At 47.9% G+C, this 26,955-nt stretch overlaps 2 protein-coding genes across 2 annotated transcripts in view; both read right to left on the bottom strand.

The window, feature by feature from the left end:
- The window catches only part of TPPP3 (tubulin polymerization promoting protein family member 3), a 4,359-nt gene extending 3,602 nt beyond the window's left edge, over positions 1–757 (bottom strand). Inside the window, exon 1 of the mRNA XM_026034400.1 lies at positions 578–757. The gene's annotated coding sequence lies outside the window, so the exon portion shown is untranslated. The remainder of the gene's footprint in view (positions 1–577) is intronic.
- A 4,738-nt stretch (positions 758–5,495) lies between these two features.
- On the bottom strand, positions 5,496–26,619 carry ZDHHC1 (zinc finger DHHC-type containing 1). The gene is made up of 11 exons (XM_026034450.1): positions 26,577–26,619; positions 24,412–24,627; positions 22,320–22,495; positions 21,610–21,711; positions 20,082–20,206; positions 19,460–19,618; positions 16,372–16,484; positions 10,605–10,690; positions 9,827–9,920; positions 8,370–8,481; positions 5,496–7,586 (listed from the first exon to the last, which is right to left on the bottom strand). The coding sequence occupies exons 2-11, from the start codon at positions 24,625–24,627 to the stop codon at positions 7,057–7,059; spliced, it is 1,713 nt and encodes a 570-aa protein (XP_025890235.1). The 5' UTR covers positions 26,577–26,619; the 3' UTR covers positions 5,496–7,056.
- Positions 26,620–26,955: the final 336 nt, after the last annotated feature.

Below are 26,955 nucleotides of genomic sequence, written 5' to 3'. Positions count from 1 at the left end.
CTGCCCGGCCCGGCCCGGCCGCCACGAACCGGGTCCTGCCCCTGCCCCGGCCCGACCTGCTCGCCACGGACCCGGCTCTGCCCCGGCCCGGCGGCGCCTCCGTGACCCCGCGCAGGGCTACCCCTCGTGCCACCCCTCCCGTGTCACCCCTCCCGTGTCACCCCTCCCGTGACACCCCTCCCGTGACACCCCCGTCCGCCATCCCGTCCCGCCACCCCCTCCTGTCACCCCTCCCTCCTGTCACCTCCCTCCCGTCACCCGCTTTTGCCACCTCCTTCTGTCATCCCCTCGTCTCCCTCCTGCCACTCCCCCTCCTCACAACCCGTCCTCCTGTCACCCCCGTCAGCCCCTTCCTGCCCCCTTGTCACCCCTCCTGCCATCCCCTCCTCCTGCCACCCGCCTCTTCTGCCATCTCCTTCCTGCCACTCTTCCTGTCACCGCTCCTGCCATCCCCTCCTCCTGTCACCCCCCTCCTGTCACTCCGCTCCTGCTATGGCCCCCATCATCCTCATCCTCCTGCCACCCAGTCCATCCCAGCTGGTGGCACAGGCGTGGCTCTTCACAAAGAACACGATACCTTAAAAGCAGCGATCRCCCAACCTGGGATGTCCAAACTCTTCCGCCGGCCCTCCGGGTGTCGGCTTGCAGAGGTGGGCAAAGGAGGCAGGAGGACAAATGCCTATTGCAAGATGAGGCAGAAGAAAAGCTATCCTGAGGTCAATTAGTGACAATGTTCTCCAGGTCCTTTCTTACCACGCTTAGTGGAACATCATCAGAAGGGCTGGCTAGGGCCGTCCTGGCTGGAGGTATTTGGAAGCCCCAGCTGTGTTGCAGTGAGACCCCGTGAAACTGCAAAGGAACCAGCGCAGRGCGAGTGCAGAGGCACTGGCCCAGCACATAGGACAGGGCTGGGGGCATCAGCTACCCTGCCACGTGCCAGGGTCCAGCCCTGGTCAAGGAACCTCATGGAGTTCAAGCAAGGCAAATCCAGTCGTCATCCCCTGGGAGGGAGCAGCCATCTCCATGACTCTCACCTATGGCTGCCCAAGAGGGCAACGGGGCAAACACTTCCCCAGGGACAGGGATATCCCCCTTCTTCCTCCAAGGCAGGTTACAGCGGGGAGCCGGGGCTGCGAGGAGGGCCGGTGGGTGCAACGGATCTGCCTTTCGCTGCCTCCCTCTTCCAGCTTCCAATGAGGTGCTTTTGGTGACACCACAGCTGCCCAGGGCTGCAAGGTCCTGCAGSAACGCCTGCCAGGCCCCCGCTCCCACCAGCGCTGCCCGGGAGCTCCTTTGGAGCATCCTCAAAATCTCCCTTGGGCTCAGATCCTTTTGGGCTCAGATTCTTTTTCTGCTCGCTCTCAGGTCAGGATCTCCATTTGATTTCTCTCCCATCACTTCTCCAAGCCCTGATTTCTACATGTCTCCTATTCCAGGACGCAACCTCTTCCAGCCAAGCACACAACATACCCAACACAGTTGAAACCAGGATCCGTGACACCGTGGGAAGGGGCACRTGACACAGAATGCACAGCAAGAGATGAGAACAAGGATGTGAACCAGAGCAACAGCACAGAGCATCTCATGATGTGGTGGAAATCCCTGACTTTGCAAGTACAGGACATGAAGCTATGGGCCCTGGGAATGAGAGGACTGGTGTTTGTGCAGAACCCAGGTTTACAGCGGGGTGCTAAAGTGCTTCCATACCATGGGGTCTTCTTGACCACCTAAGCATCATAGGAGTCAGTATCCCTGGTTTCTTGCAGGATAGTGGAGGAAAATTGCTTTCTCTAAGCAAGTGGCAGAAGAAAGGTAGGAGATTCATGTTCGCCCAGTGCTGTGGACACAGTGAAGCCCTCTGTGCATAGGTCATGTGTAAGTTCTCGGGGTCTGCAAGCCTTTGGGGTGGTGCGAGCTCACCATGCATGGCAGAGCACAGCACRAGTGCAGGCTGCAGCAGCAGGACAGCAGCAGCTCTGGTAGGACTGCCCAGCCCCGGGCACCGCAGGAGCCCATCCTCGTGCAGCTGGGGACTGCAGGGCCAGCTCTCCTGCAGGCCCCTGCGCCGCAYGCTCGGCAGCAGTCCTCGGGGGCTGCCACGGCTGCGGCGCGTCGCGGCGGCGCAGCTGCACGTCCCGGCAGGAAAGGGGCACCAGGCCAGGGCTGGCGGGGCGCCCCGCCACCCTCCCGCGGGGCTGGGTCGAGCAGGTCAGGTTTCGGTTTCTATGGGCCTGGGTTTGTTGTGTGTTTGTTGTCCCCGCGACAGCCCTGCTGGGACGGGAGCCGGCCCAACTGGCTGCAGCGGCCGGGCCCTTGGCTGCCTCCGGCCGCTCCTCCCGCAGCCCGGACAGGAGCCCGGCAGGAGGAGGCTGTGCGGGCTCCCTGCTCCCGAGCCCCTGGCCCAGGCAGGAGCCAGGGAGGATGTTACACAGGTCCTTGGCATGGGCAGGGGAGGAGCGTGGACACAGCGCCTTGCGAAGCTCCCCTGGGACCTTTCCCTTTTGGCGATTTCCAGCAAAGGTCGGGATGTTTCCAGGCTGTCTGTTGCCCCAGAAACCTCTTCAGCAAGCTGCTCCACTCCTGCCTCTCCTGGGGCCACGCGGAGCCGAAGCAGCTGGGGACGGCCGGCTCGCCAGCGCTCGCACCACGCCGGGATTGGGCTCATCCCYGCAGGCAGTTCCCAAGGGAAGGACACCCTGACTAAGCCAGACCTGGAGATGAGACCGAGCAGGATCCRTGTGTCCTGCATAGGCTGGAAGGCACCGCGAGGCCTGGCAGAGCAGCTGGCGCGGGGACAGCGACCGGGATTCATAGCCCAGCGCTGCAGAGCACTCCCGAAAGTCATCCCTGCCCTGAGAAACGCGGTGTTCGCTCTTGATCAAGAACTGCCTAATCTCCTGGTGGAGGCAGCCAGCSAAGGCGCTGCCTTCTGCTGCTGGGAGAGTCCTCGCTCTGGCTGCAGACCTTGCCCCAACTGCTTTAGCTACTGCTGGCCAAGGTGCTCAGAGGCACCAAGGCTGAAGCTCCTGCAGAGCTCGAGAGGGGTGAAGATGGGAGGACATGAAGGTGCTAGGTCTGCTGTCTTCCCATCCAGCTACAATTTGATGTAGTGGAAAAAGCCAGGAGGGAGGTTTCCTGTCACAGCTAAAGGATGTCCTCACTTCCCAGCAAAAGTCCTACATCACGGACTTCCATGGCACCTGTGAGCATCTCCTTGGCTTCCAACCAAATGCATGGGCTCCCTCTCCTTGCAGGGAAGTCTGCACTACCTGTACAGGCCAGCAGCACCAGTGGCTGCTGGTGGCTCTGGGGAAGGGACCCTTCTCATGTCAGTGTCTCTGTGCATGGCAGGAGAAACTGAGGCTGAAGGTGCATTCTCAATCTGAGAGACTCCTCTTGGTAGACGAGTAAAAGGCAGAAAGAGGAAGGAAACTAAATGCTGAACCTGAGGATCCTGCTAGCAGGACAGGACATCTGCTCCCTTTCCTACTGCACTCAAAAGCTGCCACCTTGAGACATCCGAGACCTTTCTCTGAACATCCAAGAGCCTTCTTCAGGCCAGGGTCCCAGTTCCACTTGCCTCTGGAGGACACAGCGACCTTCCTGCAGCACCACGTGCCTCCCGACCGGCCTCCCTGCGGATCTCACCCTGCCGCGGCTCAGGAACCCGCCTGAACTTACAGGTCTCCTGGCAAGGCCACTGACTCCCTACTCTTCAGGGAAGGCAGCCCCATGTGCAGACGTGCCCCCAACGCCCTAGGAGCCATCACCTGAGCAGCTAAACAAACTCCTGCAAAAAAGAAAAAAWATATATATATATTATATATAATATGAGGAAACTATTTAGCAAAGGGCATAGAAAATTTTATTGTGGACAGAGCTAATAAAGAGCTCCATACATGACTTTGGGGCACCTTCTGCGTGGACAAAGGATAAGAAAACACGTGAGGTCTGCTCAGGGGCACCTGCTGGACAGCAATTACCAAAGCTCTGCCTGGAGGGCCTGCTGGCCCTCAAACCCCCTGAGCCCAGCATTAGCGTGCAGCTCTCTTGGATCACAGCAGACATGAGGAGCAACAACAGGAATCGTGTTGTCTAACGGGGACCTGGTAGTGAGAAGATGTCGTGGTGCCTGGAGATAAGTAGTGCAACGGGTGCTGACTCSCAGGCATTGCTTCCAAACACCCCAGTGCTGCCAGCACGTGTGACCGGCTGTGGTAGCAAGGCAAGCTGCCATCTGAGTGCGACCTGTGTCATCCCCTCGTGGAAATTTAAAACATGATGCCTTTGACAGCTACGGGAGACTTCGTTTTTGCTGACCGATGGCTTGTATAATTCAATGAAAAGTCAAGTCTCCTCATTTCAGCTCCTTCAAGAGTGAAAAACCAGGCAACACGAAGAATGGTAGGAACGGCCTGTAAAGCAACCTGGGGCTGGTGATCAAACCTATGCTGCTTTGTCAGATAGTTCTCCAGGACTTTGCTGGGGAGTGCTTGGCTTGGAAGGCATGTCCATGGGCCACCCAGCTGGCCTTAAGGTACTGAATTACCTCCGCACTCTACACCAAAAGACATTCTTGGGTGTCACTTCCACCCTATAAATCTTCAGCTCCAGCAAAGCCGTTCTAATACTTGCCTTGTTTGTGCCACACACCACGTGGCTTCCCAAGAAGGAGGAGCAGACGAGGGCAGAGTCTGACCAGGGGCTGAACGTCTTCGACGTCAGCCCTCCACAGTTGGTTGACCATCCTTGGCTGAAGTCCAGTAACGCCAGATCCTTCTTGCGCCCACCAAGCGGAGCAGACGTTTGAAGCTGGCCCAAGCCTGGTCCACAGACCTCTTCTCAGATACACGTTTCACACCTATCTGCAGGCTACAACTACGCAGCAGCCCAGCCTTCCAACCTCCACCCATCCCAGAGCGATCAGAGTCCCAGGTTCCTCTCGAGGCTCAGGACAGCTCTCAGGACTCTGTCATTCCCCACCCCATGGAGATATTTAGCTGAAAATCCCAGATCTCTAGCTCTCTGTGGTACCAAGAGCCTAGGAGAGCAGGGGTCCAGTAATACTGCTCTTGAAGATGGCCTGGCTGCCTCTCCAACCAGAAGGAGCAGGGAGAGCTCAGAGATGGTGTAACCCAACCTGCCGTAAGCACAACTGCTGGAGGCTGAAAAACCTCCTTCTGCCAGCTCCTTGTTGCGCTAATCCTGAGCTTAAGAGAGGAAATGGCGCATGGCACCTACCCCCTGTGCGAGAGGACTCCCTTCCCCAGTTCCAGTTCTGCAAGAACCATGTGCTTCCAGCAGCAGATGCAGCATTTTGCCCTCCTCCTGAAGGCAAGGGCTGCTGGAATTGACCACTAYATGGTCACAGGTGCGTGGGTTTGGCCGTGTGACAGTGCTGGGGGCTTCCTGAGGAGCTGACCCAAGTCCTCACACGGTCTCTGGAGCGCAYGGAGATTTCTCAGCATAAAGCAGATGCCCTTGTGCTGCTCTCTGCTGAAGTGACCTCTCCAGAATAAACTCAGCCTAGGGCCAAAAGCCCATCCTATGCCAAAATAATACTAGGCAAAACACCATCCTGTTCTGAAAAGATAAAGGCAAGTATTTGGGAATACAGGGAAGTGCAGACCCCTGAGCAGGACACTGGCTGGGAAATGGGAGTTTAGGATCAGGTCTGAATTCTTAGGGTGACTGTTCCCTATGCTGACTGTTCCCTTTAAGTGGTTTTCCCCAGATATCCTGGTCTGCTCTAAACTTTTTCATGATGGATACTCACAGATTGAGCTGCTCCATGCTTAGGAAAGGGAAAGGCTTAACATGAGTCACTTCAGACCATGCTTTGTCTTGTCCTTCCCTACCTGCAAGCACGACAGTATGGAAGAAGGGGTAGACTCAATCAGCGGTGTCCATGCATCATGGAAAACATGAGTAATTAAGCAGAGCAATTAAAACTTCTGTTTGCTCTTTCCTGATGGTGCATGTAGGGGTTCCCAMAACACTAGCCGAACGGGGACCTGTTCAGAAATGGTGCAAGTGGCCAAGGCAGCCGCTGCTGGTCGGGGTGCCAGCCACGCTGGGGAGGCTGTGCAGCTTCTGCAGCTGCCAAAGGACAAATTGTGCCAGGCACATGCCTGCTGGTGGCAAGGCCTGTCAGGATGTGTGATTAGCCAGGCTCCTGATGCCACCGGCTGCTCCACCGACGTGGCTTTCCTGGCAGCCTGGGCCTCGGGGCTCAGCAAGGAGGCAGGAGCCGGTGCCGGTGGAAGCGCTGCTCGCCACCACGAGGCCAGCGCTGGGCTTCTGGCTGCGTGCCCCTGCGTCTCGCGTGGGAGCATTCTGCCAGTACAGACTCCAAGCCTGGCTGCAAACCGCTGCTGATTTGGTTCTTTTCCCCAAATGGAAAGATGGCAGAACCTGCCTCGCTCCAGGTTTTCTGATAAGGAAGCTGCGCCGCGGGGCGCAGCGCGCTGGGAAGGTGCAGCCTTGTACAAACTAGGCTGCCTTACAGAGTTCATGCTGGTGGAGTTGACAAAAGTGCTTGGTAGTGCACAGTGGAAAGCGGTAAAGGGACAGAGAAATTCTGAGGTGACTCCCCGACCATCCACTCAGGTTCCCCCAGCATGAGCCAAAGACTGCCTGGGTGGAGGCAGATGGGACATTTGGTTTTAAGGGTGCCGTGGAACAGCAGAGATGGAGTTTTGTTTCTCCCCACACATTCTCCATGAATTTTACTGCAGTATTAGTTTGCAGAGGGCTGGGAGGGTGCAGCCTTTTACTTGGGAAAGCACTTTGCTTCAGCAATATGCCAGGGGACCCACCTCAGGTTTGCCATGCTGCAGGATTTTTCCTCTCTCTCAGCTGGCTCTGCTAGAAAAGGGGACAGCATCAACTAAAGGGGCTCTGCTGATTGCAGGGAATAGGATGAGTCACTAGGGTCAAGATCTTTGAGCAATGACATACAAGTAGAACGAGAAGAAGAGTCCTGGGAGGAGAGAACAAGTAGAATGAGAACCTCTTTCCTTGTTCCACAAGGTTATGGCTTTGGTAGGCTGAATACTAGGCTGCTGTGGTGTTTGTCCTTATGTCCTTGAAGCCTGGATTCTGTCTGCCCACGTACAGCTTGGTGGTGCATTTTCTGTGGTGTGGCTCAGACGTACTCTCACTAGGCTGGGCCTGGGGGACATGGGGCTCTCCACTGCTCTTACTTACAAACACAGCGGGCATCTTAGAACCAAGTTCCAGGCCTTGTKCCAGGCTGCTGTCCTGCTGCCAGCTTTTCGTCTTTACCTTGTGCCCGGCGTAGAGATTCTTCTCCTTGTCTCCTCTGGGATCGCCGGCGGACGAGGGAGAGCGCTGAGAACTGCTCGAACTGCTCTTGGAAGGTCTACGAAGCGGTGGGCTCCCACGGCGGGTCTGAGCCACAGGAATCTCCGCCGTGGCCTCGGCAGACTCGGAGGGATGGTCACCAGGGGCTGCTCGGATGGGGCTGATACTGCCAGGAGGAAAAGCGGCTCTCACAGGGAAAGCGGGCACCAAGAGGCGGCGGCCGTGGGGAGTGGAGGTGGCACAAGCTGTCGCYGGGCTCTCTGAGGATGGAAAGAAATGGAAAAGAGAGTATCAGGAGAGGGAAAAACCTCCCTCAACCCCATACGGACATCATCAAGTCCAGGAACCTAATTAAAGGAAATAATTCGTATTGATGCAAAATTAGGTATGAAAAATGTAGAGAATTCTGCATTCAGGAGTTTAGTCACACGTTTTCCCTTGTCAGGCAAACTAACTTCCTCCCTTACGTTTATTTCTTCTGATCCTGCCAGGGTTGTGTTTCTCTCATTTTTAGCCAACTCCTGGCTATACAACCATGCCGGTTTTGCATTTTGCTTCCTTCTTTTTACTGAGTCAGGAAACTCCTGTCTTCTGTGTTTCTGACCCAGTTGCCGGAGTAGCCCAATACTGTTTTTCTGATGACTTAGCTTTCCATYTTTTCTGAGTAATTTTCCCTTAAAAAATGAAAATGATCCTTGGTAAAGCCGGACCTCACCACCTTCTCCCCAGGAATATCAGAACAAGCATCACTGCTTGTGCCGCTACAATAACACCTTGATCAAACTGTTAAGAGTAGGAATAGCCCTTTTCCTCAGCTGTTGTAGGACTAGGAGTTCCAAAAAATAACCATTTCAACTGATTTTAGGTGCACATACGTTTCTAAAGTGAAATCCATGATATTTCTTAGGTATCTCAGCACGAGCTCGTGCTCTTCCCCTCTTTCTTTTCTCTACTTTTTCAACACAGCTTTCTATTTATGCTTTCATATTTCAGCTGCCTGGGGGACTGCTGTGGAACAGAGGAGCTGACTGTTGCACTCTCACCTGACTGGGGATCTGGGAAAGAGGGCCAAGGCCTAGGCTGCCTCTTAGATCTGCTGTCCTTTGCTGAGGAAGGGCCTTTATGCATCTTCTTCTTTCTTCTTTTTTTCTGTTGCTGTGAAAACAAGAAGTCCAGGAGAAGGGAAGTCATTTCAGTAGCCTAGAGAAGAGGCTTTTTTTAAAAAAAAATTACCCTTTTAACAGAAACTTTTTTTTTCTTTGTTAATATGCATTAGATAAGACCAAAAACCAAGAAGTTTAGAACTCACACAGCCTCTCACTTGAGGTTAGGAGGGACCTTTAGATATCATCTAGTCTAGTCTCCCTGCTCAAGTAAATCAGGCTGTTCAGGACCCTGTCCAGGTGACTTTTGAGTACCTCCAAGGATGGAGACTCCACAATTTCTCTGGGCAATCTGGTCCAGTGCTCAGTCATCCTCACAATAGAGAAGTTTTCCTTAAGCTCAAATGGAATTTCCTGTGCTTCAGTTTGTGTCCATCACCTCTTGTTCTGTCMCTGGATATTTCTGAGAAGAGCCTGGACCCATCTTCTTTACACACTCCCTTCAGATATTTATATATGTTGGCAAGATCCCCCCTCAGTCTTCTCTTCTACAGGCCAAACAGGCCCAAGTCTGCTGACTATAAAACTCAAACCAGACTGACTAGCTATAGAGCAGTGATAAAAACCAGGTATTTAATGAACACACACACTGTCTGCATACAGAGCATTTGGTGTGTTTGGATTCATTTAGCCTCTTGTCTCATACATCTGTAATATCTATGAGATACTGCTTGAAAAATGTATTTGTAGATTCAAACCAGAAAAGGGTACTAAAAGTCACCTAGTACGGGACATACTGGGAAAGAGACAACTTCTGTTCACAATATAGCTGAAAGAGGATTTTTCTTGCTCTTTAAATGACAAGCCTTTGATTAATAAGCTTGGAAGAAAGGGAGAGCGCATCAGTACCTGCCATTTGATCAAGGGCAGGGGCAACAAAATGTGGAAATGAACCCCAAGAAGGCAGAAAACCTGACCTTGGACAGCTGGTTTATATACTACACACTGTCCTTCCCTGGACAGATGACCTAAGCTCCAAATGTGAATGTATAAACTGTTGAGTCTTGCTGTATAGAAGCATACAGCTTGTTATGTCAATATTGATAGTATTCATGAGCTGCATTGGAACCAGAAGATGTTCTAGAAGCTTCATGCATTATGGCTAAGCTGTGAGCTTGGGAAGGAACCACATGTATCTGGTGATCCATGGGAGCAAAGATAGGGGAGCCTCTCTTGGATGCAGGGAATAGCCAGATCTGCACAGACACACTGAGGAATGGGAGGGCACGTGCGTGAAAGAGGACAGCCCAAGCAGACTGTACAGCAGGCAGCAGGTGCCCACGCAATGCCATGAGCTGGTGGCATTGGAAGCTATGGGATGCAGCATCACCACTTACCTGAGAAGGGACTGCAGACTGGAAAGACGGGAGGTCGGCGGACAAGCTCTGCTTAGGACCTGCTTCATGGTTGGGGACGTAGAGCTTTGAAAAGCTAAAATACACGGCAATCATTCAAGATGCTTCCTTAACATTACTTAATTACTCTAATGCCCATTTTCTTGGCACATACCTAGCTGGCTTAAGGGGATCAATGTTGTTGTGGCTCATATCTCTTGATCCCCTAAAACACATGATTACAATGAGCTCAATATAGAAATTATAGCACATACCAGCCCAGAAATTGAAGCTGAGAAGACATCATTTTTTGGGAAGTTTCCCATTTAATTCCAGGGCATTTTCACTGTCACTGCTTATCAGAAGCTCTCGAAGCCTAATCGCAAACTCCACAGGCCTTCACATTTTCCTTTTTGCTTACAAAGCAGACCCAAAGGTGCTTCAGTGGCAAAGCCAACCATCTTGCCTCTAAATTGCACCATAGAAGCTTGGGCACGTTTCAGTGCAGCTCCCAGCTCTATATGAGAAAGTCTCTAAGTTTAAAAGAAAACAGTCTAGAATTTTCTGTAAAAGAGTTTTTTTTTCCCCAAGGGAGGGAGGCAAGCACTTCTACAAGCATTTACCCTCCTGAAACTCAGACAGTTGAGCATGCCGTGGTCAAACCATGGTTGCTCCTCATCCCCTGAAGTATTTTTGTCTCAGGAGACATCAGTGACTTTGGGGATAACTTTCCATCCAGCATTCATGCTGCTGGGAAGCATCTCTCTCTAATTTTACTCACTCTTTTCCTGAAGTTATGGCTGGAGATTCCTCCACTTGAACAGTAGGGTCTGTATAKCCAGGGTTACCTGGAAAAGAGTCTGCTTCCTGAAAAAGAGAAAAAAGAGGAATTTTCAAAGTCTTTTCAATCCAAAATTGAGGTGACAACAAGAAAGGACGCAATATATAGGGGGAAAAAAGCAACCTAATTTCTCATAATTTCTCTTTCTTGTGTGAATCCTGCATGGCTAACAATATTGTGGTGTGTTTCTCTCAGACAAGAATGCTTCATTTTACTTGTTTAACATAGGTTTAGATGAATTCAAAGCCCTGATGCCCTGAGTTTTGGCATTACATACCTTTCTAAGCACATAAGAAGGTTGGATTAGTAAAGCCTCCTAAATCCAAGAGAAAAGGGCTCCCATTTCCCCCTCCAAGGCAATGGTCTGAGTACCAAATGATGCAGTTTATGAAGCCTAGTTGTAAATAAAGATACACCATGCCCCAGAGAGAGACTTGCTGGATCATTATACCTTTCCTAGCTGCTCTTAAACTTGAATAATCAGCAAGAAAATCCCTAAATATTTAGTGTGCAGCGACTATAAAAACATATATGGATTTTGAGGGTTTTTTTTTTTTTTTGGTAAAGATAAGAGGATTTTAAAATGCAATTGGCTATTTTAGCCTGATAAGCTCACACAAACATAGGGAGACTGGTTCTTTAGAAGAGCCTGATCAGCGAGCTTGAGAAAATGAAGTCAAAGTTGGCCATCACACAAGCAGGTTCCTGAGGGACCCGGGGCCTCGGCAGGTCAACACGTGCAATAAACAACGTGGAGAAGGGCAGAACAGAGAGATGAAGTGTGCTGAAGATGCTCCCTTATGTAAGGCTGTAAAAATGGAAGCCAACTGCAAAGAGCTGCAGGAGATTGTTCTTATTCTGAATTATGGGGTGATAAAACAGCAAAAAAAAAAAAAAAAAGTATTGCTAAATATAAAGCAATGCACATAAGAAAAGCAACCTAAGCTTTATATAAAAAGCAATGGTCTCTGAGCTGGGAAAGATTTCGTGGAGGTCGTGGTCAGCCACAGCCAAAAAGTCATTTCAGATGATAGGAATGAGAAGGAAAGGCATAAAAAATACAAGAGCTGGAAAGAGCTTCACACCACGGAATAAATTCATTGGCAGCCTGGACACTGAATACTTAGTGTGGGTCCAGTCCCATCTCCCACAGAAGATCTGGTTAAAGGCTTAGAGAAGACTGACATGAATCCATAACTCCAGTTACGGAACAGTTTCCGCGCAAGAAACAGCTCACAGGGCTGGGCTTTTGAGCCAGGAGACAAAAAGCTTCAGGGCAGGTAGGAGTGGCAGGAGGAAACCAAACAGGCAACCACTGTTTACTGTCTCCCTACTGCAACATGTAGGTATCGTGAAATAAAACAGTTGGGATGTGCAACGGGGAAGAAACCTGCATGTTCTCCCATACGTACCAAGCCATTAGAAGGAGCTCTGGGTTGCAAAGCCCAGGAGACTATGGCAAAATGCTGGGAGTGTTATGGAGACCGTACTTATATTCTGCTCCTGCACTCTTCTTCTTAGCATCCACGACTGGCCAGGTCTGGTCCGATCAGCTTTGGCTGCTCTCCTTTACCCACCTCAAGAGAAACTTCCCCAAATACCAGTTACTTCTTGGCATGAATGTCTGGAGTCTCTTTACTCATTCAATTATTGATAAGAGAGTTGACAAACTGGGAAGACTCCAGGCATTGTAATTTTTCTAAATTGTGGTTGTGCAAATAGGTAAAGAGAGGAAAAAACAGGAAAAATAATTTGCAACTATTTCACAAGTTCTCACATTAGATTTGCAAAGAATTACTTTACAATTTCTGAATCCAGAAASTTTCTGGACTTTCCAGGGTTTCAGGTTTGGAAAGCCTGCTGTGTTGGGGTCACTGCTGTAAGCAGGGTTTACCTGAGTGCAGGATTAATAAGCCTCACACGTTTATTGCATGCACTTCAAATGCACCTCGTCAGGTCATTGCTCATCACTGACTGGGCATGAGGCGTGTGTCAATGTTTGCCCGAGCTCCTTGGAGACCAAATTCTGAGCACTGACAATCAAGCCTGGGGCACGAGGGATCACACATGAAGGAGATTGAGCATAATCTGGTATCCCCACAATTAGACGTGGGTCTTTTCAGAGGAAACTCCACTGTGCCTGCAAGCGCGAAGCATCCTCCTTGGATGGTGACCATGAGGGAGAGAGTTAGAAGAAATCATGAGGACTCAGTGTCTGCAGACAGCACTGCAGGCCCGGCAGTTGAAAGGAAATTCATAAATGATATATCCTGTGAGCTTCGTGAGCCACTCTTTCCCAGYGGGGAATAAAAGAGCTTTTTAAGATCCACTTTGTCCATTTGAGCCTTGTAAAATATGCATAAGCAGAGCAACCACATTAAAAAAAAAAGGGCAAACCACAAGGGCTAACTGGCAGAAACACATGGATAAGTAGAAAATACAATGTTTTGTCAGTATTGGAATAGCTAGACTTGCACAGCTACTGCACACAGTCCCTGAGCCTAGGAGAGCAGCCTATCCACCCTCCTTCACTGGTGACAGCGAGATGAAGCCGCCTTTACCAGTTGGGTTCTCAGGATTCAGCTCTTGCTCCTCCTGCAAACAGATGGCTCGGGTGTCTGCCAAAACCCATGGCCACCTTGCAGCCCTCCTGGCCACACTCAGCCCTTTAAAGGGCAATCCCAGCTGTGTCTGTCTTCCTTCCTAAGCTCTCCAGTTCCAGCTGCTGGTGAAATGCAGCTTCCTGCCCGCAGCAGCTGTGCTTCTCATCAGCCATTTCGGTGGCAGAAAGTGCCCTAAAATGCTCTTGAGGTGGAGATGAGGCAGAATCAACTAGAAAAACAATGTGATTTTTTTCCCAGAGAAACAGCATCTGCTGCAAGTGAGGATAAGATGGAATCTGGCCATACATTAGAAGAAAGAAACAATATTGAAACTGTGAAGGTAGCACAGAAAAATCTGTTCAGCATTTCAAACCAAACCTCACCAAGCTGAATTCATGTCTAAAGCAAGTCCACAACAATATAATGACCAGAACGTGCAACTCTTGCAGTGAGGATATCCATAATATAATGAAATAGCATCAAAAAGCAAATAATTGTTGCAAAGCTAGCTATTAAWCAGAATTTTTAGCCTGAAGTATGGAGTAATGCAATGATGCACTCCTTGGGATACCATCCTACCAGCACCCTTCACTGAACGTCCCCCAATTAGGTTCTCTAGGACAGTGTCTTTCTAAAAACCAAAATAACTGCAAAAATATACAACTAACCAAACTGTAGTTCAAAATTGGCTCCACTTTGGTGGACATGCTTTATTATGCTTATTCCAATGGGGAGGGAAGTCAGGATTATGTTCCAGCATCACCTGTACAGGTCTTAGCCATATACTGCTTTTAGGTTACTTTCAGGTTTATCTACTTATAATTTTATAATCTTTTTCTTATCCGTTCAAGTTTCAGGAAATTTGGATAYTTTTTCAAGAGAATGCATACATAGCGAGTGCCCTTTTATTATTTTTAATGTACTAAAATGCCTCTGAGTTTAATGGTACCAGTTTAATGTCTGTGYTTCACTAACAAAACTGAAATGTCTGTTCCCAGTGTTCAACCTGAAGAGCTGCATCCAGGGAAGAAAAGACTTCTTGCTTCTCATACGGCAATCAGCGACTCCTCAAATTATGAAAAAGAAAATATCATGGTATTAAATATATCATGGTGAAARTTTATCCATTTTTTTGGATTATTGTGCAAGTACCTTCAGAAAGACTCTCACCTGCACACTCTGCTTGGCTATTGCTACAGAGGCAAAGAGTGAATTTCTATCTTTTTCTTGCATTTTTCTGATATCTGAACCACTTAAGTGGTTCTGCTACAAACTTGGTGCTTCCACTTTGCGCATGTTCTGAGAAGGTTCTTTATAAATATATAAGAATCCTTTAATCTGAAGGTGGATGAAGACTTAACGAACTAACGTGTAAAACTGAAGCCAAAACCAACACTTGGGCTTGAGCGAGGCTCAAAATACACATATGAAGTGGAAAATTTGTGCTCCTTCTTACTCCCTAAAATGAATGAACAGTCAAGACAAAGGTGGGAACGGCGTAATTTCCATTTTATGCTTGCAACAGCTTGGATCAATTACAAAGGATTTTTTATGCCCGAGCTAAAAAAGGGCTGCAGTCAACAGCACTTGGTTCACAAAAGGCAAAGTCACTTGGTGTCCTCCTACTCCAATCTATTTGTTTGTGTTTATCTCTGGTTGCTATGTTAGAAACAAGAAAAATCTGGTGGGTTAACATTTTTCTTAACAATGTGACCGGGCATCTTCCAGCCTTTATTGTTCCCCAAGGTATTAACTGTATTCCTGAAATACAGAACTGCTTTTCACCCTGCTTCTTTTAGCTTTGCTGCTTCAAATTAACCTCATACAGATCTATGTATTTATATATCTATATATCTCCAATGGGAGAACCCTGCTRAACAGCCTCACCTCAAATGTACACATATACAGAATCCACCTCTGTCCGGGTATATTTTCAGTAGCAATCCAAGTTCAGTAACCAAAAAAAGAGTGATTAGAGCTAAAATTTTATTATGATTTTAGTTTTCATAAGAAGCAAAGCTCCAGGAGACAAAGTGCCAAACATTTTTTGTTGTTATGGAAACCTCCATTCAAACTGAAAGTTCAACTTTTCCGAGGAAGTTAAAAAAAAATGTATATGAAAAGCTGAGGTCTCCATTCTACACAAAAAGGCAATTCACTCATTTTCCACTTTCCTCTGATAGGGAAAAACCATTAATGAGTCCAGAGATAGTGAAAAATTCCAAATCAGGAGTATTTCTGCATGCAAGAGATAATTCATCTCTTACAAAATATAAAACTGATTGTATAATAGATAACTATAGAACTAGATGGAATTACAARGGTTCACAAAATTACAGAATAATTTAGACTAGAAATAACTTTTGGAGGCCCCTAGCTCAATTCATGATGGCAGAAAAGAGCTTKTAAACCTCTTTTACAGAGATACAGATCAACATCACAGATATTTATCACTTCTGCAGAGCTCAGTTCAAAGAAAAGCCTRGCTAGGTCCTCTCTGGACATAATTTTCCTCCATCTCTTTTTCCAAGATGGCAAAACAAATCGGTACCAGTTGCTCAATAATTAACCCCAGTGTCTCTAGTCTTAGAACCTGTCTCATTCTCAGCCATGAGAGTGCTCACACAAAGCAGCAAAATGTGACAAAATTGGACCAAACCCTCCCACTCTGCAGTCATCTGCTCTCATGGTGACACAAACATTTACGTGACTGCTTGGGGAACCAAACAGCAGGGCTCAGCCCAACTATCCACCAGCTCTACTCTCTTTTTTTAAAGTATATCCTCAGCCAAATGAGGTTCCCCTACCCTGTGCTCTGTGTGGCTGTAACAAACAGCTGCACTGGCAGAGGGAATAGGCAGCACTGGGGCAAAAGGAGCAGCAGAGGCAGAGGGTGGGTRGGACTGATTCCTCTGGACGTGCTGCTTGCTGCTGCCCAGGCTCTTGTGCAGCCTCCTGACATCCTGCCCAACTCTGCCCAAGGACTTCAACATGTTTAGCCCCAGCAACTGCCTCTCAAATGTGCAGCTTGCAGAACTCAGGCAAACTCCACCAGCAGGACCAGCAAGGATGTTTTCTTTTTTAAGTATTGAACATACAAGTACCTGGCTGGGTTTCAGCTGGGAGGGACAGGACTCCAGTGGTTTGTCTACCTCCTTCAGCTCTTGCTGGGGACGCTGCTGCAGAATGTACTCGTACGTAGTCAGCTTGTTCCACACTGGGAGAAAAGGAAGAGAGATGTCAGCGCATGAAACGCCACTCCCCAACCACATTCACATCTGCAGAACAGTTCAAATAACTATTTGCAATTAAATAGTAAATATAAACATGAAGAGGCAGATACTCTACGACAAGAATACCTTTGTAGTGTCTATCTTACTACATCCCTTATTGTCTTCATCACTTCCTCCCTAGYTACACTATTCGTCTCTAGTTCCATATATTTGGATATTCTTCCATGCTGTAGCAATTTATTCAGTATATTCCAAAGAGAAGCAAAGCCATTATGTACATCAGGAGGTTAAAGATCTGTATCATATAGAAAACTCAGAGAATTGTCAATAAATATCTAGTGTAACTGTAGACTCCTGTATTGGAAACTAGCTGTAGTCTTCCAGTCTGGGGAAAATCAAAGAGCTCCAGTGAGGACTTGCACTGCACTTCCACACAGCACTCATCCAGCTGAAAGCAGCTTCAGTGCCTACTAAACCTTAACATACTAACTGCTAGTAATGATTAAATGTTGTTTCCCTGTAACTCGTAAATATTTCAATTTGGATCCAAGAGAAAACTTAATTTGGGTCAAGAAAATATTCTGAAATAGGAAAAAAAAAATCACAAAATTAAAAAACAGAGTAACACTGAGATAACACCTGCAAATGCTTCTTTGGCTGTGCAAGAGGWTGGGCAAGTCCTTACTCCAGAGCAGGGAGCACCCTCTCGTGGCTGCTGCACACAAGGACAAGATGAAATACAGCTTGCTACTAAAATGCACAATTCTTTCTTTGCTATAAAAATKAGGTTTTCCTGGAGTGACCCCAGCATTTTTAGGCTTTTTCTGTCTTTCTGCAGTGCTAGGCTGATGTTTGAGATGCTCAGGAACCGTCGTTAACAGAGCAGAGTCCACTTYCAATTGCACAAAGCAGGCCAAGTCACAGAGAGGAGAGCAAATTTAAATTAAAACTCCAAGAGGCTGTCAAAGGMAGCCAGCGACCCCACTGACTGCAACCCTAGCAATGGAAGAGGACTCATCTATCAAATGCTTCACGTCACAAGTGTAACTGTTTTGTTTTGAAACTGCACTGTGGTGGCAAATCACCAATTCTGTTAATAAATTCTGTTAGCTGACAGCAGAAAAGAAACACCCATAGTCGGTAACTGGCATTCTCATTCCTCTTCCATCGTGTCCCTTCTTCTCTAATTTTGGCACTGGTGACAATGTTGAGGGCAGGATCTTTTTGCACCTTAACTCACGCAAGGCAGCCCTGTAGCACTTGCTTCACTRGAGATGATGACTGGAAAAACAAAGATTTGAGGCCCACCTGCACTTCCAAGCATAAACTTGGTGTCTGGATAGAGCAAAAAAATGGGAGATCTAATGGTGAGCCCTTCTGCTGACTTCTTCCTCTGAATTCCACGAACCATTTTGTGCAAATATAGCACAAATTCCACAAGGACATCTTTATCTGCAGGACAAGCCTCCTACTAGAAAATCAGACCTGTATTTTCTACACTTAAAAGGTAAAGGAGAAATCGGATCTCTCACATAATCAAAGCACAGTGAAGAAACTCCTATGGCCCAATCTGAACCTGCCATCACTGGGACTGAGATCACCTGGTTTGTCTCACTTGTCCTCCCTTATGCTTCGATCTCCAAGATAGCACAGTTGAGGCACATGAAAGCCAGACCTAAATGTGGCCCCATTTTGCACGTGTACTGCCTGGTACTGCAGTTGTTGGGGACTGGGGGGCTGCAGGACATAGCTGAGCTTAGGAGGCTGGGATAAGCACAAACCAGGTCAGATCCAAGCTAGCTGCAAACCCAGTTTGCAACAGTGGAGTTGCACAGCATGCACGTGTGCACCTTGCTCACATCACCTGCTACTTGAGCCAGTAATTCCTCCTGCAACAAGGTGGCTGTGTACAGAACCAGCTGGAGTTTATCTGCAGCCCAGATAAATATGATCCAAAGAAGCTTCCTGCAAACTACATATAATTGCATGCATTTTTATATAAAGTCCCAMACTAGTATATTATCACGAATAAATCTGTTAGGAAATTTTATTCATTTCCTCCAACTAGTCTCTAGTTCAAGATGTCCTCCCTTAATCTTAAGGATTTATTAGCAACTCTCCAATATTTATGCAAGTTGTTCTGGAAATGGTTATCAAAATCGTTCAGGGAACTCCAGGTTTAGCTGGACTCTAAATTTTTCTCTGATATCTGTGATTCAGCCCTCAATGAAGGAAGTGGTTTTGATACGTGGCAAACTCTGTGATGCTCTGCTGGCTTTATTTGAACTTTTTGATGTCAAAAATTCAAGATGTTCCTCGGAAATCTGACTAAGGTGGAAACAAGTTTTTCACTGGCTTCATTTCACCCTCTCAAAAGACACCAAAGGCCTCTGGACCAAAGGCTTTCAGGCAGATAAATATATGATTATCCCCAGATTATCCCCAGATAAAGATCAGACAGGCAGAAGACTTGGTAAACCCAGGCCAAAATATGTCCTCTGGGATGCTATATGTATATGTATACGTATATATTATTCTATTGAAATCTACAGGATTAATCTGTATCTTGAAAACAATAAGAACATTTATAGGAGGTTTTACAGACCAGAAGAAATGGATTCATCTCAAATCAAGCATTTGTAGGGCGCCATCTTCCAGCTRGACTCTAAACTGTACTTGTCAAAAAGTAAATTTGTGAAAGCTGGAGAAATTCAAAAATTCTTCTACAAATTTGAGAAAATCAAAAATAAAATGCTAAATCCCCATTTTCTACCTCTTCAATATATCTTGCACCACGTGTGTGTATTTATGACACGTTTTTGTGGCAGCACATCTATGTGACCAATTTGTGCGTGTATTGTTATATCTGTGATATGGGGGAACACACAATGGAGAGAGAACGAGTAGATGCCACAAGAGAATGAAATGGGATTGCAGAGGACAAGAACATAATACCTACTAAGATAGATGTGAAAGGTCAAGAGGTGGCCCAGCAGGAACACGGTCATTAGGCTCAGCAGGATGAAAATCCCAGCTGAGACCAAAATGGCAGGGGCCTGAGTCTCAACAGGAGCTGCAGGAAGAAACACAAACCAGACGTCTGTGTGGTTCTTTAGAACTGCAAAAAAAAAAAAAAAAAAAACATAACACTGCAATGAAAACCCCAGAACGGCAAGAGTTGGGAAGTGAGGCAGCAGGGCACAAAGTTGTCTCAGGTGAGAAAATGAAGCCAGGGGGGTTAGAGAAGGAGTTCTTAGATCAACGGAGAAGGCGAGCCAAGGAATGAAGGGGATAAATGAACTATAGCAAGGGTATGAAAACAATAGGAGGAGGCAAGTAGATTGTCTATGTATTAAATATCCCTAGGTAAACTTTACAGATGGAAATATTAAGTCAAAAATAGTAGCAGTCCCAAAGTTATGCCCTTGAGACCTATAAAATCAGCCCAGAGATATTCTTGTAGAAATATAGCACTGAAGGAGTAAGGGAAGAGAACTCCTGATCAGTGGGAGAGCCCATAGAATCCAATCCCAGAGCTGTCCCTCAGGATCCCAAGATGCTCAACTGAATCCSCCTGGTACCTTCAAACTGCTGGTCCGAACGAAGCCTCGTGGGATTGATGAAGAACTCCACAAAGACGTAGAAGGCTACGAGCAGCAGCACGCCAAGGCCCAGGATGGCTGACAGCACACTATTCAGAAAGAGCCTGCCAAAAAGGTGAGAAACCTCAGTGGCTTCGCTGCAAAACACAGATGGAGTACGCGGATAATATCACACATACACACTCAAAATCCCAAACTCTAATAGTAAAGAGACAAAGATTTATCCCAAATTATTGTGGCACCTTCTTATGCTTATTCTAAATGTAACAGTCTCATTTCTGATTTGTTGCCCTGAGACTATAAATTAGAACCCCTTAGAGCTCTTGTAGTCAAGTCCCCTATTTCTAGGATGGACAAGGAGCTCTCAGCCTACTGTCATGACAGTGCAAAATGTTATCCAGCATAAGAATTCCCTGTTTTCYTTGTGGAAAACCTTGTGGTTTTCCTTGTGGTTCTAGTGCAGGAAAATAAGCTGAGCAGCAACCACCAGTGACAGCCTTCTTACTCTTCACTTTAGACCTAGGATGGATTAAAGTTACCCAGATGCTGCTTTATCTCCTGCCATGTGAYAGGTAAAGGTGGTCGGGGTTCAAGTTGTTTCTGGGACAGGAACAACAGCATGATTGTGCTTCAGAAGCATTAAGGACACCCAAACCACATCTCACAAACTTTCCTYAACATCAAATAATCGATTTGATTGGACTTGACTGTACTCGAGTCCAGTGATTGGACTCCAGTACTCAACTGGAGTACTGTGTCCAGTTCTGGGCTCCCCAGTACAAGAGGGATGTGGAGCTGCTGGAGAGAGTCCAGCGCAGGGCTACCAGGATGATCAGGGGCCTGGAACATCTGCCCTATGAGCAAAGGCTGAGAGAGCTGGGTCTGTTCAGCCTGGAGAAGAGGAGGCTGAGGGGGGACCTGATCAGCGTGTATAAATACCTCAAGGGAGGSAGKGAGGAGGAGGGGGGCAGCCTCTTTTCAGTGGGGGGCAGGGATAGGACTAGAGGAAATGGCTTCAAACTGAAGCATCAGAAGTTCCACAGGAACTTAAGGAAGCATTTCCTCACTGTGAGGGTGACAAAGCACTGGAACAGGCTGCCCAGAGAGGTTGTGGAGTCTCCTTCTTTGGAGATCTTTAAAACCCGCTTGGATGCAGCCCTGTGCCACGTGCTCTRGGTGACCCTGCGTGAGCAGGGGGGTTGGACTCGATGACCTCTGAGGTCCCTTCCAACCTTCGGCATTCTATGATTCTATGATTATACCAAATAATTATTTTATTTGTGGATGTTCACCCACAAAATTCTAAGTGTAGGAGTTTTATCCCTCCCTTGATTTGAATGTCACAGCCAGGCTTGTATCTCAATCTAGTTTCCTCATGACTGATTTTATTCCTCTGGGATCTGAAAGGAAAGTGGGTTTGTGTGACATAGCACAGGCCGGCCTGAAAGGCAGGAGAGTCCTGGGAGGAGAACACAGATATGTCTCTGTCATGATGCCAGGCCCTTACCAGTAATTCCTCTTCCCCACGCAGTTGTTGAGCCATTTGCAGTGGTGATCAAAGCCACACACACACTTGTTGCAAGTTCCGCAGTGCTTTGACTTGGCACTCCTGCCGAAGAAAGTGGGATTAGAGGGGCATCACCCACCTGTCACCGTTACCTTCCAGTGCAACAAATACAGAGGGGTGCAACAGTAGAGAGAGATCCGGGCAGGAGTTAGAAAAGCCACTACATCAGGAATGCCTAAACACCCAAAGCTGCTGGCTGTTCTTGGAGCACAATCACAAATACTGCAAAATCTGCCTTTTTTATGCACMGTGCAATTTTCGATTTGGAAATCATCCCTTTCTTATTCTTCGAAGCCCTTCAGCAATCCTGCAAAGCTTCCTCTTCATATCTGCCCTCCAAACTTCTGCAGCTCTCAAATCAGTGCCTAGCCAAAGCTAAGCACACCACACAGAGAAGCTGCATCTTGCTCTCAGATCAAACAACACCCAAACACCACCGCAGCGCTCAGTACAGTCCTCTCCACACACCGTCACGGATTAAAACCAGCCACACATCCACGTTCAACAAGGGACACTCGCCAGCTGACTGTCACAGTGGACACTCCAAACACCACTACAGAATTACGAACTTCAGGGACTTAAATTCCACCCAAACTATATTCCAATGGTGATGAAGAGAGATTACCAGAAGGGAGAGGCTGGGTACTTACACGTCCACATCACAGACATGGCAATGGCGATTCTCAATGACGTGTGTGTGCTGATTACGATTGAAGGTGGCCAGGGGCCCCAGGTAGTTCTTTTTGCGCACATTGGCATCCGCAGGATCAATGGAGACTGCAGTAAGATGAACGACTAAATGGTAGATAAAACACACTCCTGGACACTGAGGGGCGCAGTTAAGGATTGTATGAGCCATTTGACGTCTACAATATTTATTCTTGGTTCACAAAGCACATCCAGGTGAGAAGTGCATGGCTTGTCATTAGAAACTACCACATAACTGACTGCAGCACGTTCATATGAGCTTCATTAACTTAGCCTCTCTGCAGTAAATACTCTCTGGGTAAAYAAAACTAAATCTGCAGGCACAACCCTCCTTATTATGTAACTCTCTGCCTCACGGAAATGTGCTTCCTAGCTTAGAAGTTTCTAAAACTTACCTTTTTTCACCAGAATCTGCCCCTGGGAGCAGACTGTTGGCACGGGTCCACTTCTCTCAGTCCATAGAGAATCCTTGGAAAGGAACCGCTAGTTAAGGCCATGCTCATGCCCCCTCATAAGACTAAATTTCAAAAAAAAAAAAAAAAAAGGAGAAAAAAGACAAATCAAGGAACTGGTTCTGATCACTCTGCTTCCTTTTCCTTAGCGAGAGTCCCCAGCAAGAACCAGTAAAGTAGTATTCTACACAACTTACTGGAAAAAAACGCTACCCATGAATTGTCCTCCTTCCTCTAAAGTTTACCTGCTTGGGTTCTTCTAACTGCAGTAACAAGTCAGAAGGAAAAAAAATCCTGGGAATACTTTTGATCCCACACCTGACCTGCCAGTATTTKAAATGACTCCTAAGCAGCAGCCTCACATGCCTGGAATATGATAGTGCTCTGGAGTTTGCTTCTCAATATCCTGCAACTTAATAATCATCTACCCAAAACTTAATCTTCCAATTTATTGGTTCTACCCTCAGTTGTGTATATATCTATATATTTGAACCATGAACACAAAGGAATTGGGTAAGATAAATGTAAGGTCTGCTGTTAGTTAATGATATTATTAACAGTAAGTCATGTACAGGTAACTAAAACAATGACAAAGCAATAGAAGTGTCCCAGACGTGTCACAGACAGCATGGATATACTAAAATCAAATGTACAGATTATATAAGCACATATACAAGTAACAAATCATYAGTACTTTCCCTATGTTTCTGTCTTCAATATTTCTCTGCCATCAATCCTGCTAAGGAAGCTATGAGTATGAAAAGCAGAATGACCTGTTACCRAAGATTTCTCTTGTTTCCAGTTATATAAGGATGTTAAATTTCCCCCTTGCTTTTTGATACTCAAAACTGCCACATCTGGAAGAATTTTCATATCTTCATACRAATTGCCAGAGATTAATCTAGTGAAAACAACAAGCACTAATGGGACTACTTTCATTCCAGTTTGGCCTTTGACAACARGAAGCCCTATGTACATCAAAAATGTTGTGCTGTGCACATCACAAATGTACTAGCCTAAATTTGCCTTGGCTTTTTATGACATTTCATAAGCAAGGTCAGATTTTACAGCTTGACCCTCCCAGATCCACTGACATGCTGATTTTATTTTTACCAGGAAAAGATGTTATCAGAGGGGAGACAAAAGCAAATCCTGCAGCACAGATGTAGAATACAGCTAGAAGAATCTAGTTAGTATCTTACTCGAAGTGGATGGTCACAGAAGATCTCAAAATAAGTGTTTTTAATAGAATGGAGAAGATTGAGATTACAGTTACAGTTCAGAAAAAATCTGACTTGACTGCTTTCTCCTATGCTTTCTATGTTACACAATGATTTTTTTAAAAAATCACTATTAATACTTTTTTATAGTTACATCCTACCCAAAGTAGATGGACAGCGAAGATCTCAAAATACGTGTTTTTAACAGAATGAAGAAGATCAGGATTACAGTTAAAGTTCAGAAAAAAAGTCTGACTTGACTGCTTTCTCCTACGCTTTCTATGTTACATAATGATTAAAAAAAATCACTATTAACACTTTTTTATAGTTACATCCTTTTTTTTTTTTGGAGCAAAGGATACAATGTAGCCAGCAGGCAGCCAGTGGAGAGGCAGAAGAGGGACCAGAATGCCGAAGCCAACGAGGGCGAAGAAGAGGTAGAGGAGCCAGGCGATGATCTGGAAGGGATGGGGCGGCCAGCTCCAGCCGTTCCTGCGCGCGCGCTGCACCGGCAGCTCCGCAGCAGCCTCACCCAGATTCTCGGGAGCTGTCTTGTTAGGAGGTTTGCAGATGTTCATCTAGAGGCAGCAAAAAGGAACAACAAAAAAAGGTATGTTAAATGGAAATATTGTGGCTGGAGATGTAGTCCTCACAGCTGGACTTAAACCAAGAGAGTGCAAGCGATGAGAGTCTCTGTGAAGGTGATTTGTGCTCAATAGTAACAAAAGGGGAGAGCAATGAGGCACTCTAAAAGCAAGTAGGACAACACTACAGATTTTCAGATAAGAGAAACTTGTAGGTTTTGTCATTTTTTTAACAGATCTACACCTAAGGCAAGTGAAAAGGGCACTGGGGATATCCCGGTGGCAGTCTGGAGATCCACTGTGATCTGTTTTGGGCATGTGTTCATTTCAGAAAGGTGCTAGGGATGATGGCAGAGCAAATGCTTTCACCTGTCTCACAGATGCCAATATATCTAATTTTAGCGAGTGAACAGAACTGCAGGAGAAGGGTAAATTCCCTTAAATTCCCTCCTCACTGGAGCCTCTGGTCTGGAACTGCAACCTTAGCACTACCCAACACCCAAGAAAACAAAGACGCCTTTGTCAGCAGCAAGGCAAGTGGAAAGACTAGAAACTAAAAAAAAAAAAAAGATAAAAAGAGATGGTAATTTAACGACAAAAAGGGGGAAAGAAAGCAGGAATTCTTCTGCCACACAACTGTAATGCAAATTGTCTCTAGGAGAACAAAACAGCAAGCTGCRCAGGCGGGACATCCGTGCGGGAAGCAGCGACGCTATTCAGCTGTCCTGCCCCGGCTGCATTCCTGGCATGAGAAGTTAACTGAGCACACGAGTTAACAAACACATCCTGAAAAGTTCTGGGTTATTATCATTCCTGATCACACAACAGCAATAAGCTCTGAAGGTTTTTCTCCTTTTTTCTTTTTTTCTTTTTTTTTTTTTCAATGTATGTTGGATTTTGTCCTTTTCTCCCACATTGGCAACAGAGCCAGGAGGAGCTTTCAGGAGAACGTTGCCTCAGATTGAAATATGGTCAGTGCTCCCTTCCCTGGGCTGCTCTGCTCCACGGGAAGGTCCGGAGTACAAAACAGGCAGCAGATCAGGGATGCCCCTGCACAACCAGCAACGAGAAGCCCTGGTGGACGCTGAGGCATCTCTGCACCACACTCACAGCTCCACAGCACACAGAAACAAAAATCCTTGGGGCTGGAGGGGAACCTCCTGGYTCAACAGCCCACGCTCAACAGCTTCACCTGCAGCACGTTGCCCAGGACTGCGTCCAGCTGGGTTCTGATGGAGACTCCACAACCTCTCTGGGCAACCTGGTCCAGGGCTCGGTCACCCGCAGGGGGAAAATACATTTCTGGTGCTSCAGCAGAATTTCCTCTTGGTGCCCTTGACCTGTCACTGGGCACCACTGAGAAGAGTCTGGCCCCTTCCTCTTTACACCTTCCCTTCAGATATATGTGTATATATTTATGCACACTGCTAAGGGGAGCCACATGGCCTGTTCTCCATCCCCCAAGGATGAGCCTTCCTCACACAAGGCTCTCACGTTGCTTATGTGCCATTTCCCCTTCCCACGATCATGCCGGCTCCTCACAGGCGCCGCCTGCTCCTGCTCCGGTCACAGAGCGGGGTGTTTCGGGACCCCTCAAGCACCTGAATTAACACAGGCAGGAGGAGGAGGAGGTGGGGAGGCCCCCAGGTCCCGCGCGGGGTTTTGGACCATGTGCTGCATGGAGCAGGTCTTGACAGTCTCCTTGGGCTGAAAGGATAGAGAGGCGGGCGGTGAGAACACAGAGCAGGATCATCTCTACTTTGTTTGGGATAAAACTAACTGCAGCCCTCGGGCAAGCAGCAGCAGCCGCTCGCGGCGTGGCTAACTCATGGACAGCTCTCGGGTAACTGTAATTAATAAAATAATGGCAGGCTTTTGTCCTGCGGGCCCTGCGGGAAGGGGGCTGGGGAGGCCGCCGGGCCGCGCGCCCGCCCGCTCCTCACCTTCTCCGCGCGGAGGCGGCTGCGGGCGGCGGCCCCGCGCCCGCCTCATGCCCGGCGGGGCCGCGGGCGGGCGGCGGGGCCCGGCCCGGTCCCGCTCGGCCCGGCTCGGCCCGGCCCGGTCCCGCTCGGCCCGGCCTGGCGCGGCGCGGAGCAAAGCGGCGGCTCCGCGGGCTCAGGCCGCTGCGCCCGTCGCCATGGCGACGGCGGCGGCTACGGAGCGGCGCTAGCGCCAAACGGCGCGCGCGGAGCGCCGGCGCCCCGGGCCGGGAGCGGTCTGGGGTCGCGGGTTCGAGGCCCGCCTCCCCCCGGGCCGCTCTGGGGGGCACAGCGGGGCCCACGGCCACGTTGCTGAGCCGGTTCCGCGGCGCCGACTGTCACT

The sequence above is a fragment of the Nothoprocta perdicaria genome, unplaced genomic scaffold, assembly GCF_003342845.1.
Source record: "Nothoprocta perdicaria isolate Ctin4 unplaced genomic scaffold, notPer1 scaffold_143, whole genome shotgun sequence".
Taxonomy (NCBI): Eukaryota; Metazoa; Chordata; class Aves; order Tinamiformes; family Tinamidae; genus Nothoprocta; species Nothoprocta perdicaria.
This window is presented reverse-complemented; position numbering and strand designations above follow the sequence as displayed.